The sequence below is a fragment of the Oxyura jamaicensis genome, chromosome 1, assembly GCF_011077185.1.
Source record: "Oxyura jamaicensis isolate SHBP4307 breed ruddy duck chromosome 1, BPBGC_Ojam_1.0, whole genome shotgun sequence".
NCBI classification, from domain to species: domain Eukaryota; kingdom Metazoa; phylum Chordata; class Aves; order Anseriformes; family Anatidae; genus Oxyura; species Oxyura jamaicensis.
Genome location: NC_048893.1, coordinates 728,319 through 741,915, shown reverse-complemented (window position 1 = coordinate 741,915; position 13,597 = coordinate 728,319). Strand labels below are relative to the sequence as shown.

Genomic DNA, 13,597 nt, shown 5'->3' with positions numbered 1-13,597 from the left:
GGCGGCGGGCGGGTGGGCGGCGGGCGGGCGGTGCGCCCGGCCCGGGGAGCTGCGGCGGGCCCGGCCGGGGAGCGCACGCCGGCCCGGCGCCGGCAGTCGCTGCGGGGTGAGGGGACGTGCGCCTCCGTCGTCTCCTTAACGCGGTCGCAGCCGCCCCCAGCAGCTCTCCACCTTCGCCCTGACGCTGTACAAGCACCGCGCTCGCGTGGACGGGAAGCCGGTCCTAGTGGGTAAGTGGGGAGTGCCCTGGACGGAGTTCCGTGGGCCCCGGGGACGGGGTAACGGTGGCTCCGTGGAGAGAGGGTGACGCCGATGGTGCTGCTGGCATACGCAGCGGTATAGAGACCCTAAAATACGGCAGGGGAGGTGCTTGCGATGGGCAAAGAGATGCCAAATGTCAGTTTGTAGTAGTCAGAGAAATGGGAGAAGGAAAGAATCAGAATCACAGAATTGCGGTGGTTTCACACTGACAAACAGGTAAGCTCCACTGTGCCCCTCTCTCACTCCCCCTTCTAATAGAAGTCCTTTCAAGCAGTTTGTGATTCTGTGTAATGGGTTTACATGGCAAGGTTTTGGTAGCTGGGGGGGAGGAGGAGGAAGGGATGGGACACACAGGGGTGGCTTCTGTGGGAAGACCTGAGAAGCTGCCCCATGTTAGATAAGAGCCAGTTTCACCTGGCTCCAAAAGGGACCTGCCACTGGCCAGAGCTCAGCCAATGATCAATTCTAGTTGTGCCACTGTGAGAGCAGATTTAAGAAAGGAAAACGACTGCTGTGCTACAGCAGCTGAGAGAGCGGAGTGAGAAAAAGTGAGAGAAACAGCCTTGCAGACACCAGGGTCAGTGAAGGAGGGGAAGAGGTGCTCCAGGTGCTGAGGCAGAAGATCCCTGGAAGCTCATGGAGGACCATGGTGGAGCAGGCTGTCCCCCTGCAGCCTGTGGTGTACCACAGCAGAGCAGATCTCCATGGTGGAGCAGACTCTATACTGGAACTGCAGCCTTCAGAGAAGAGCCCCCATTAGAGCAGGAGGCCTGGTGGGAGTTGCTGCCCGTGGTACGGACCTGTACTGGACCAGTTCTTGAAGAACTGCAGTCTGTGGGATGCCTAGGATCAGTTCAGGAAGAACTGCATCCCGTGGGAGGGACCCCATGCTGGGGGGCAGGGGAGGACATTAATCTTCCCATGGTGAGTCTGTTTTGCCCATGATGGTAATTGGTGAGGGAACTCCTTGTCCTTATCTGAACCCATAAGCCTTTTTTCATCACATTTTCTCCCCTTGTTCTTTTGATGAAAGGGAGCAAGAGAGTGGCATGGTAGAGCCTAGCTGTCCATCAGTATGAAAGCACTGCAGTTCTGTACTGCTGCCTGTGTCACTACAATTTCTGCATTTTCAGCACTGGAGGGGACTGTGAGATGTCATCTAGCACATTTCCCTACAGGGAACACAATTTCCCTACAGGGGAAATTCTTTACTTAATGTCAGTCTTCACGGATACTTACCTATTTTATTTAGTCAAAGACTTCTAATGATAAAGACTGCTTAGGCCATCTATTCCAATATATGTGTCCTTACTGCTAGAAAGTTTATTGACACTCAGTGTGAATCTTCTCTATCCAAGGTAAACCAGTTATTTCCTATGTTTCCTGGGCACTGAAAAAGTTTTTTCTACTTTTTGCTTGCATCAGTTTTCCACGTGTTTGAGTGTTGTAGCTTTTCCCTTTATTTCTTCTCTCTTTTAGGCTAAATAACCTCAGTTTATTCTGCCTTTTTCACAGGTGATTCTTGATGCTTCCTCTGAATTCTGTTCAGTTGGTTCATGATTGAAATATGGTTTACAAAATTAGAGATGATCCTTCATCAGAGACTTGCTAGTGTATATCATTGCTTTGAGTTAGGAAATGCTGCAATTCTTAAACAACTAGTATCTGTAGTATAAGAAAGCACAAGGTCTCCTTTTTCTGTTTGAGTTTGGACAGAATCTCCATGTTTTTGCCTGATTTCCTCCTTGTTGGAATGCATCGCTTCTGAGCTAGGAGTAGGTGATCACTGAATATTAACCGGCTTTCTTGGGCTCCTCTTCTTTCCAGGGCTTTGTCCCATACTACTCTACCAAGCAGATCCTTGGAAAGGGCAAAGTCTGTTCTCACAAAGTCCAGGGTAGCAAGCTTGCTGTGCTCCCTCCTTGCTGCTCTCTGGATCCAAAACTTCACCATTTCATGGTCACTGCAGCCAAGCCTGCCCTTGAGTTTCACATTCTCCACCAGCCCCTCCTTGTTGGTGAGAATGAGGTCTGGCAATGCACCTCTCCTCATGGGCTCTTTTGTCACTTGGAGAAGGAGGTTGTCATCAATGCATTCCAGTAATCTCCTGGATTGCCTATGCCCTGCTGTGCTGTCCCTCCAACAGATAATGTGGTGGTTGAAGTCCCCCATGAGAACCAGGGCTTGTGAAAGTGAAGCTGCTTCTATCTGTCTATAGAGGACCTCATCTGCTTGGTCTTCCTGATCAGGTGGCCTGTAGCAGACTCCCACTATAATGTCACCTGTCCCTGCCCTCCCTGTAATCCTGACCCATAAGCTCTCAGCTCCTCATTCATCCCCAGGCAGAGCTCCGTGCACTCCAGCTGCTGATTGACATGGAGAGTAGTGCCTTCCCCTCGCCTCCTCTGCCTGTCCTTCCCGAAGAGCCTGTATCCTTCCATTAACACTCCAGTCCTGGGAGCCACCCCATGGTCTCCGTAAAACCAATGAAGTCATAGCCCTGAAGGTTTGTGTACAACTCTGCCTCCTCCTGTTTATTCCAATACCACGTGCGTTAGTACAGAAACATTAAATTTGAGCCCCTAATGAAGCTGTCTTACTGGCTGGAATTCCTTTGTGTTGCTCTTCAGGTGCTCTCCTGCTGTCCCATGACCTTTCTCCAGGCTCTGGGCATCTATTGCTGACACTGGCATCAAACTGGGAGGAACAGGATCAATTGAGGGTCCCCTCCTCCAGCAACTCTAGTTTTAAGCCCTCTTCACCAGCTTGGCAAGCCTATGACCGAAGATGTTCTTCCCCTTCTCTGACAGGTGGACCCCATCAGCCCTCATCAGACGAGGTTTCTGAAAGTGAGTCCCATGGTCTAGGTAGCTGAACCCCAGCCTGTGGCACTAGTCCTGTTGATTTGCCAAATTCGAGTGGCCCTTCCAATCCCCTTCCCTTTGACCAGCAGGACTGATGAAGAAACTACCTGCGCTCCTGAGTCCCTTACTGCTGCTCCCAGGGCTCTGTAATCCCTCTTGATACTCCTCATACTGCTCCTGGCTGCCTCACTGGTGCCCACATGAAACAGCAACAGCTGATAATAGTGCTTAGGCTGTACAAGGCTTGTCAGTATCCTGGTAACATCCCTGGTATGAGCCCCCCTGGTAAGGATCAGACCTCCCTCAAGAGTGGATCAGGTCAACACATGGGCACCTCTGTGCCTCTCAGAAGAGATTTGCCTCCTACCATCACCTGTCACTTTTCTTAGTTGGACTAGTTGTTACACAGGGAGCAGACTGCGTTGTCTTACTCTGCTCCACCATCCCTGCAAGAGGTCTTTCATTCTCAGTCTGCAAAGGGGTGAAGTAAGGGCATCTCAGGCTCTGGGGGAAGACTCTTCCTCCTGTTGATCCTTGTTGCTGCCGGCTTCCACTCTCCAGTGTTATTGGTCTCACTCCCTTCAGTGGGTGACAGGGAGTTTGGGGCTGTTTGGCTGTGTGCTGTGAGTCCCCTGCAGACACAGCTAGATAGCTAGGATCCAGCCATCCAGCTCCTCAGCCTCCCTGATGCTACGCAGCCTTCTCACTGCCTCCTGCAGCTCAGCCACCCGGTGCTGGAGGTCCTCCTACTTTTTGCAGGCAGTTCTGCCGCCTGTCCCTGCCCCGAGGGAAAGATCTAGGCACCTCAAGCACTCAGAAGTCTGTGCTGCAGCCTCACCTTTCAGTAGCTCTGTCGTGGTGGAAGCATCATCCAGTGCTGGGGCAGACAGCACCGACCACGCAGCCAGACCCACGGCCTTTGCCCTGAGACAAGTGCCCACTGTTCTGCCCTGAGGATCAGGCAGGGTGAGCACCCTTGGCCGGTGTAATGGGCAGGGAATGGCAGTCAAACGACTGCAGGGTTCAGGTGTTCTCAATGCCTCCCACTCAGCCAGTGGAATGGCCTTTCCTCATGGGGCAACTGCCACGCTGTGCTCCTGAGGGGCTGCTCATGGGGGTGTGAGGGGTGGCCACTCACTGCTGGCCTGCCCACACCTTGGCAGCTGTTCTCACCCCAGCTGCTGCCCCCTGGTAGGTCTCTGTACTCCCCTGGGGCTTCCCTGACTCAGGAAACGCCCCAGTACGATGTGCACAGAACATGCCTGCTCGGAGCTGATCTGATGAATACTTGCCTATATTTGGGGCAGTTTAAGAAGTCACCGTCCGGAAAGTCAGATATAGTATCTAGTCAGAAACTAACCTGTATTTCAATACGAAGTAGACACTAAGGGAAGTGGCATAATAGTCTTTATGGAGACTGGTGTGCTTCAGTCTGGCTGACAGCATAACTACATCTAGTGGTTCTTACCTGAAGCTGCATAAATTTATACAACATATAAGACACAAATTTTAGCCCATAAATCCAGCAAGAGGAGGGGGAAAATCTCTACTTGAGGCACACAAACAGAAAATGGCATTAAAATATTGATGACTGTTCAGGTATGCCTCATGATACCTAGTATACAAGGTACTTAATGAATTGGGACCCATCTGTCTCAGGCTAACTTCATAATCTTAGAAGCAGTTGTGCCCTTGGAGGGAGCAGATTCAGACTGTCTGGGAGAGTCAATGGAACATTTCCTTTAGCAGACACCTGGCTAACACAGATTAACACAGATGTAGGAAATCAAGCTGTCTCAAGACATTTGGATATTGTTTTCTATTGTCATCTGTAGTGACAAAGTACCATACATTGTTACTACTCTTTTCACCTTTGACTAGCTTAATCTTACTGTTCTTATCTGATGACTTATCTTTTGCTAGAATGTTTATACCGATGTTGTAGCTAAGAAAAGATCCTAGTTTTGCATGATTTCTTGGTACTGGAATGTTTCAGATTAGTGAGGTGAAACCTAATGTGTGACCCTGAGTAGATGGGCAGGTCTTTGCACCCTGCTTTTAAGTTGTAAGAAAAACAGAACTTAGGGCATTGTATCATCTTCAGCTTGATTTTTGTTTATGTGTTTGTTTTTCTGTCTTATAGATTTCTGGGACACAGCTGGGCAAGAGAGGTTCCAGAGCATGCATGCATCCTATTACCATAAAGCTCATGCTTGTATCATGGTAAGGGTAGTGTCCCAGCTGTGATCTGTTGGAATTTTGGCTGATGGGGTCCCAGTTTACACTTGGCCTGTATGTTTCTTTTTCCAATCATACTGTCCTATATTTCTTGTCTCTTTGAGTTGTTTTAAAAAACTTTCCTACATTGTTTTCTATTCTCTCACCAGATAAAGCCAGTGTGGTTGGGTATATTTACCTTTCTTGTATCTTTCCAGATAGCACTAATACTGTATTCATTGGGTTTTCTTCTAAGTTTCCTCTCTTTCATCACTGTGTTTCCAATAATGTGGTATGTACAACTAAATGCATTTCTTTAGAAGCAGTCCTGTCAGGTGATGTGAGGGAAATGGCACTCGCTTCTTGCTCTGCAGTGTGACTTTTGAATTATGTTGACAAAACTGTTTTAACATGTTCTGCAGGGTTACTATGTAAGATATTCTTCTCTGGTCTTCTGCCTTTACTATTTTCACATACTTTGTGCTTCCAATTTTTCTAGCTCAAATTAACTTTGTTTTCTGACTCCTAACCCACTTAGGTCTCTTGGTCTGTATTAGTGCTCTAACTTTTCACTATATCTCATCACTTGTGAGCATCAGTCAACTTTAGTGATATTTTAATGTAATTGTTATATTAGAGAAGCCTCCCATCTGACCCTATTGACTTAGCAGAACAGGTCTTTCCCAGTGATATGTCATGGGTGATAAAGTGCTTGTCACTGAATGAAATAAACATGTAAAGGAAAATGGGGGATTGTTGCCTGCATCATGCAAAGAAGGGGGCTGGCTACATATTTCAAGGCTTGCTGGATGTTCTCCATATTCTCTTTCATGCTTTCTAACAAAGGCCAGTTTCCCATGTTGATGCCCTCCTGGGAAAATTATACGGATGCTGTACATATGTTTGGTGTGGTAGTTTTATCAGGAGCTGTCCTACTGTTGGACCCATGATATAGCTGGTTCTTTTTTGGAAGGTGTTTGATGTGCAGCGAAAAGTCACCTACAAGAACCTGAGCAGCTGGTACAAGGAGCTGAGAGAATTCCGCCCAGAGATCCCTTGCATTGTGGTAGCCAATAAAATCGATGGTGAGTATATCTTCTTTTAGTCTCCCAGAATTGTGAAGTTATTCTCTTCTTTACCTATTTGTGAAAGAATGTCATTCATCTGTTGGGTCCAGATAAGTTCTTGAATATTAGTCCCTCAGGGGCTGTATTTTACCAAATAAATAGCTGGGTCCTCTAGTGGCCTTTCACGGTGTCTTATAGGCTCTTGTCCTTGTTTTATTAGCAATTAAAATACAAATTTGATCCATTTAAAATTTATTCAAGCCATGTCCTTCCAATTCTGTCCTTGCCATGCTGCCCATTTCATCCATCAAGTATACAAGAGCTGGAGCAGTACTTAGTCAAAAATTACAGGATGTCTTGGTGGAAAAGGAGCATAATCTATTCTGCAGCTTCCCTTGACACAGTCAGTAAATGCCTTTGCATTGCTAATTCAGTGTGCAGGTTTCCATGGGACTCTTCCATGCCACAGTATCTAAATATACCTGCTGGAAAACTTGTTCACCTTCCACTGCAGATGACTGAATGATTGCCTCCTCTTAGGAATGCTAGCTAGGCTTTCATAACTGCTGTTATTTAGGTTGTCATCTGTCTCCTGCATTCCATGAGAGTGCATAATGCATCACCATCAGCTCTCTGCTCAGCGTCTAAGAGAGAAGACATACCCATAGGTCCACAGTCTCCTGCTCTATTGGTTTTCTGTCAAGTACCACGTCAGACACGGGCATCCTTGCTGACGTTCGTGGTGGAAAGTCATCACAGCTATGAATGGGTGTCTCCATCTGAATAAGGGGTCTGGGCTCCCGCTGCAGTTTGTGGAAGTTCATTTGATTCAGTGGTGCGGTTTAGGCTATGATGATCTTACCTAATAAAAGCCTTTCCTACAGGATGTGTCAAGTCAACCTTGAATCCACTGATTGCATGGACTGTACGGGAAGTCCAGACAAATGAACTTGCTGTTGACAGTCATATTATAGATAGTACTTCTGTGCAGATGAATCCTGCTCCTAGTGTTCTATGTGAGAGTGGACACTGCTCCAAGAAAGTCTTCTCCCTTGCCTTTGCTGTATTCCACCAGGACAAGGAAATGATCACTCTTACCACAGATCCAGCCTGTGAAATGGTGGAGCCAGCTTCCTGCAAGAAGGTAGAGAGTATGCCTGGGCAGTGCTCACTGGCAAGTGTTTGGTCTGAACTACTTCAGCTGTTGCTTCTGTGAGAGAGGCGAGATTGTCTGGAGTCATCCTCCTTCTGTGCATACAAGCTGTCTGTTAGTCAAAACTTTGAGCTGTTACTGCTGTGTCAGCATGTTCTATAAATATGAAGTACATTTATTCCGAAACTGAAAGCTTCTGGCCTACTGATGTTGGAGTAGCTGGACCTAATTGCCTGCTAAGTAAAAAAATAGCAATTGAGTCATTTGTACACTTGTACAAAATGTATATTTGTCATTTGTGAGTTTGTCTTTGATTCGCAGTAATATAGGTTACATGGCATAAGGGCAGTGAGCAAGTACAGTTAAAACACCCACACTGGAAGGAGAGGCATGGTTTGTGCTGTCAGTGGTATACAGGTCATATGGGCACACAGCAAAATCACAGGGATGTACCTAGAAAATATTCATAGTTGCTGCAAAGCGAGTGAACTGATATTTTCTGAGCTGCAAAACATTATGCATTTATAGTACATCAGAATCTATCGATGAAGCAGTCAAACACCGTGGATAAAGCAACAGAACTCTCTCCTTTTTTTTGTCTTCTTGCCAGTTGTCTGCTGATGCTGTTGCTTTTAAAACCTTCTAGCTAACCTGACCTTGTACTGCAGAGACCAGGCCATGACAGCTAAATCAGACTCTGGTCTCCATCTGTTCCATCATCCCTGTGTGTGTTGACATTCTGCCTACAGTGATGCTTTACTGACCATTTTTCCTTTTTTTCCTCCAGCGGATATGAAGGTGACGCAGAAAAATTTCAACTTTGCACGGAAGTTCAGTTTACCCTTTTACTTTGTGTCTGCTGCAGATGGCACTAATGTAGTGAAGGTAAAACACAGCTGTTTGGCTCAATGTCCCTGAGACCTCTGTACTGTCCAAGGACATGGAGACTGCTGTAGGCACAGAGAGTAGAAAATGGGCTGGTATTTCTGCTTGGCTACTCATGACAGTCATGATAACTAGAGGTAGTTGTAGAGTGTTTTTTTGTTTGTTTGTTTTTCCTTGGGGTGTGGGTACAGTTTCCACTTACTAAAGAAACCCAGTGCTCCTTGCTTTGAGTGACAAGTGTTCTCCTTCTCATCAGCTCTTCAATGATGCTATCAAACTGGCAGTTGCTTATAAACAGAATTCAGGAGATTTCATGGATGAGGTCATGCAAGAACTGGAGGTAAGAAAGGCCCTACTTCCTGCACTCCTTCCTCTCTTAAATGATTAGTAGCTCTGCCCTTTTCCCCCTCAGTAAAAGCAGAGCTTGTACCAAAGGGTGAAACCTTGCAGGAAGAAGAGATATTCCTTATGCTGGTGACACCAATAGAATCATAGAATCATAGAATATCCTGAGTTGGAAGGGACCCTTAAGGATCATCAAGTTCAACTCTTGACACCGCACAGGTCTACCCAAAAGTTCAGACCATGTGACTAAGTGCACAGTCCAATCGCTTCTTAAATTCAGACAGGCTCGGTGCAGTGACAACTTCCCAGGGGAGCCTGTTCCAATGTGCAACCACCCTCTCTGTGAAGAACCCCCTCCTGATGTCAAGCCTAAATTTCCCCTGCCTCAGCTTAACCCCGTTCCCGCGGGTCCTGTCACTGGTGTTAATGGAGAAAAGGTCTCCTGCCTCTCGACACCCACTTACGAGGAAGTTGTAGACTGTGATGAGGTCTCCTCTCAGCCTCCTCTTCTCCAGGCTGAACAGGCCCAGTGACCTCAGCCGTTCTTCGTACGTCTTCCCCTCCAGGCCTTTCACCATCTTCGTAGCCCTCCACTGGACACTCTCCAACAGTTTCATGTCCTTTTTATACTGTGGTGCCCAGAACTGCACACAGTACTCGAGGTGAGGCCGCACCAGCGCAGAGTAGAGCGGGACAATCACCTCCCTTGCCCTACTAGCAATGCCGTGCTTGATGCACCCCAGGACACGGTTGGCCCTCCTGGCTGCCAGGGCACACTGCTGGCTCATATTCAACTTGCTGTCTACCACGACCCCCAGATCCCTCTCTTCTAGGCTGCTCTCCAGCGTCTCATCGCCCAGTCTGTACGTGCAGCCAGGGTTTCCCCGTCCCAGGTGCAGGACCCGGCACTTGCTCTTATTGAACTTCATGCGGTTGGTGATCGCCCAGCTCTCCAACCTATCCAGATCCCTCTGCAAGGCCTTTCCACCCTCATTCGAGTCCACAACTCCTCCAAGTTTGGTGTCATCAGCAAACTTGCTCAAAATACCTTCTATTCCTACATCCAGATCATTTATTAAAATATTGAAAAGTACCGGCCCTAAAATGGAGCCTTGAGGGACCCCACTGGTGACCACCCGCCAGCCTGACACAGCCCCATTTACCATAACCCTTTGGGCCCTGCCCGTTAGCCAATTGCTCACCCATTGTATGATGTTTTTATTTAGCTGTATGGTGGACATTTTGTCCAGTAGGATCCTATGGGAAACCGTGTCAAAAGCCTTGCTGAAGTCCAAAAAAATCACAATAGGTTTGTGTGCTGTTCATATCTAGGTTGGAAGGGGCGAGGTAGCAACCCTCTGAAGAGCTCATGTTGCCCTAGCCTGAGCTTGAAAGAATCACAGCAGAGTGTAGCTGTCATGATTTTCAGCATTTCCTTGTCCTACTTCTTTCCAGAGCTTTGACCTTGAGAAGAAGAGTGAGAATTTGTCGGATAAGGAGGAGAGCTTTCCTGAAGAGAAGCCCCCATCTGCCTAAGGACCAGACCCTGAGTCTATCATGTCTCTCTGCTCCAGTTGTCAGGGGCTAGTTAGAGCTGTCCTCCACAGAGGAAAGCAATCTTTCTCATGCCCTGAGAACTCTGGTGATGGGCAGCAGGGCCTTTCTCCTTGTGGGGGCCTGACCGTGACCTTCTTTGACTGGGCCCTAACCCTCTGCACATCACAGTCAAGGAAACAGTGAAGTATCCACTCTGTTACTAGTTACCGCATGCTTCTTCAAGGCAAAGCTTGCTGGGAGAGCTAAGCCACTGCTGGACCTGCAGAGAAGGGTCCTGCCCAGATGCTTTAATAGTATCTACTGGAGAAAACAAACACTAAAGATTTTTTTTTAAAGGTTTGAACTTGGGTTTTTCTTGCACTTTTGTTATAAGGCAGTCCAATTACTGTAGAGTTCAACTGCCAGCCCTCCCCATTCATTTCACAACCTAGCCAGTGCTGACTCTCACTCCACCCGTTATCTCTTCTGCAGTTTCTTTGGGTTTCTCTTCCCTGTTCTGTTATGGGGCAACTAGATCTGTAGACTTCTGGACATAGGAAATTTCTCCTTTTAGGTCCTCTAGTGTTTAATCGGGTGGACTCACACCCAGGAGGCTTCTCCCATCCCAGGCTGATGGGTGCGGCTGCTCCTGTTCAGTGTTCAGTGGGGAAACATACATGCAGCTTTACACCCTTGATTCATAGGCAGAGCAGATTCATATATCCTTCAAATAATAGCATGGGAATTAAATCCATGTAATAGCTATGGCTGGATGTCAAGCTCCTCAGCCACTCATGGAGGCAAGCCTTGGGTCTTCCCTAATCTGAGTCTCCTTGTGCATGAGCTAGTCCACCTTTAAGTTCACAGATGCATTGCACACACACTCACACAGACACACACTGATCCCACCAGTAGCTGGCTCTGGGGATATTTGACGTTGCCAGCTGCTGTCCCTGAGACCTCTGGGCCAGTACCACCTGCATTCCCTTGTCCTATTGCACCCTCCTCCCTCAGCAGGCATGGCTTCAGCCTTTTTGGGTGACACTTTCCTTCCCCTTTGTGGTCTACAGTCTGCATATTTTGCAGGTGCCACGTATGGAAATCCTTGCCTTGCACAGGAGATTGAATTGGGATGAGGCATGGTTAGCTGTGAAAATAGGCAGCTTTATTTCTGGAACAAAGTAAACTTGAGTGTTTGTGTACAGTCAGAGGAGGGTGGATGAGACAGAGCAGGCCTTTGGCACTGGGGCACTGGGGCTGCCCTTGGATCACCAGCCCCTGAAGAAAATGGTTATGGTGCACTGCAGCCTGCACTGGGACATGCTCAGCCTGCTGCTCAAGCATTATTTCCCCTTATAACCTGCAGGAGTTCTTGCAACAAATTAAAGAATTCCAGGAGTTTCTGGCGCGGAAATGGACATGATCTAAATGGGCCTGATGATTGTGATGGTTTTGGCCTTGGCCTGTGGACACTGGTTGAGACAATGACTGGCTGTGGTGTTGAAGTAACCTCTCCTGCTGGATGCAGCCCCATCTGTACCAGGATCCATTCGTGAAAGTGCTGAGTGGAGGCGTATACTCCAGGCCGATGCATTCTACCACAGCCTGTCCCCCAGCTGGTCACACCAACGAGCCAGAAGTAGTCAGCAGTGTTATCTTTGCACACGAGAGGACCACCGCTGTCACCCTGCAGTGGAGGAGAGAAGCCTAAGGTGTTACTAGGTGTCCACTGTCAGCAGCAGAGCTGGCTCCTCTCTCCCAGCTCCTCCCAGAGCTGTATTCCCAGCACAGAAAAGCTCTGCTTGGGTTCTGGAGCCTACAGTGGCTTTTCTGGGGGGAGGTTGTGGGCATGAAAGGTAGGTCTCTCTCCCTCTCTCTCTTTTCTCTTGTGCAACAATCCGGGCTGTGGGAAGAGGGGTGTTCAGGTTTGGGTCTGCCGGGCCCCATGGGCTCTCTGGGCAGAGTCTCGGGGATGTGGGACAAGGGGAGCCTGGGCAAGGACCTGCAGATGGGAAAGGGGAGGTGAGCTCCAGAAGTGGTGGGGACCCAGAGCTAGAAGGGTGGCTGGCATGGGCTGGTGTTCATTTGGGCAGGTACATCAAGACTACCCACATGGCAGTGTGTTGACTTGTAGCATGCTCCTACCTGGCAGGTGTCGATGCCACCCTGCATGTAACCAGCACACAAGTTGTGGGTCTTGATGGCCCCTCTATAAAACTGGCTGCTGTTGCAGATTTTGATGTCAATGAGATGGACCGCGGCCTCCTGCAGGACGTCGGGACTTCGTCCAGCTGCGAGCAGATAGAGAAATTGGCACCCAGCAACCCGTTGCCAGTTCTTCCCCCCTGCCTGGGTGAACCCCTTCCCTAAGTCTTGGCTTTGTGTCTTGAGAGGCACTGTGCTGATGTTTCCCTTCTGTCTTTGTTTGGGAAATGGGTCAGGTCCATCTCTCTGTAGGCGTACTTTCGCATGGCTTGACCATGGGTTGTGCCTCTGCCATCTGGGTTGTGCCTCTGCCATCAGGAAAGCCCAACCCCCAACCCGTCTCCCCAGCATGCTAAGCTTTCACTCTGGACAGCAGTGTTTTTGGGAACTCACATCTTTCCTCTGTTGAACCCCAACCACTGATGTAGCAGCTCGACAGCTCTGACACTCTCAGCGAGGCATCAGGCACGCAGGCAAGTTGTATATATTGGCTGCACTGAACAGGTTGGTCCAATTCCAGCAGTGCAACATCGTGCCCTGTTTTGATATTTCTATAGTATTCGTGAATCACTAGATGCTTAATATTGCGCACTTCAACCTCAGGGCCCAGCTGACTCAACCGGTTGGCACCGATCACCACACGCCACATCGTGACATAACTGGAAGGAGATAGAGAAAGGGGTCAGAGGGCGCCGAGCCACGTCCTGTAGCAGCCCAGCAGTTCCCTGTTTTCTGCTTTATGGAGGAAAAGGGAAAGCAATGCTATGAGGGCTGATAGCCCTTGTATGCTTTGGGCACAAGGTACATTGATGCGGAGGCTGCTAGGAAGCTTGGTGTGAGCCAAGCCTTCTCACAAGCAGTCCCTCAGCTGGATTTTGCAGCGCCCAGGCACCGGCCATATCGCAGGGAAAGAGATGGGCCCTTACCTTGCATTGTCAAAGCAATGTGCTGCTGTGAGGACCCACTGAGGGCTGATGAGGGACCCTCCACATACATGCCCAACGCCTGAATACCAGGGATTCTGGATGCTGACGATCCAGGGCCAGGCCCCTGGCTGGGCATTC

At 48.7% G+C, this 13,597-nt stretch overlaps 2 protein-coding genes across 3 annotated transcripts in view; one reads left to right on the top strand and one right to left on the bottom strand.

The window, feature by feature from the left end:
• The window catches only part of NME6 (NME/NM23 nucleoside diphosphate kinase 6), a 19,187-nt gene that overhangs the window by 3,551 nt on the left and 2,039 nt on the right, over positions 1 to 13,597 (bottom strand). The window lies entirely within an intron of this gene.
• On the top strand, positions 58 to 10,692 carry LOC118173171 (rab-like protein 2A). 2 transcript variants are annotated; one of them, XM_035337496.1, is made up of 6 exons: positions 58 to 230; positions 5,269 to 5,348; positions 6,316 to 6,427; positions 8,350 to 8,447; positions 8,704 to 8,787; positions 10,248 to 10,692. In XM_035337496.1, exons 2-6 carry the CDS (start codon positions 5,307 to 5,309, stop codon positions 10,326 to 10,328), a joined length of 417 nt encoding a protein of 138 aa, XP_035193387.1. In that variant the 5' UTR covers positions 58 to 230; positions 5,269 to 5,306; the 3' UTR covers positions 10,329 to 10,692. The 2 variants fall into 2 exon arrangements, with proteins under 2 accessions (XP_035193387.1, XP_035193380.1); XM_035337489.1 differs by lacking the exon at positions 58 to 230 and having other exon boundaries at positions 5,251 to 5,348.

Bases quoted from the DNA above. Each gene is read 5' to 3' on its own strand.
- LOC118173171 (XM_035337496.1), top strand. From the start codon at position 5,307: ATGCATGCATCCTATTACCATAAAGCTCATGCTTGTATCATG. The intron at 5,349-6,315 runs GTAAGGGTAGTG...CTTTTTTGGAAG, and splicing joins AAGCTCATGCTTGTATCATG to GTGTTTGATGTGCAGCGAAA. The intron at 6,428-8,349 runs GTGAGTATATCT...TTTTTCCTCCAG, and splicing joins GGTAGCCAATAAAATCGATG to CGGATATGAAGGTGACGCAG.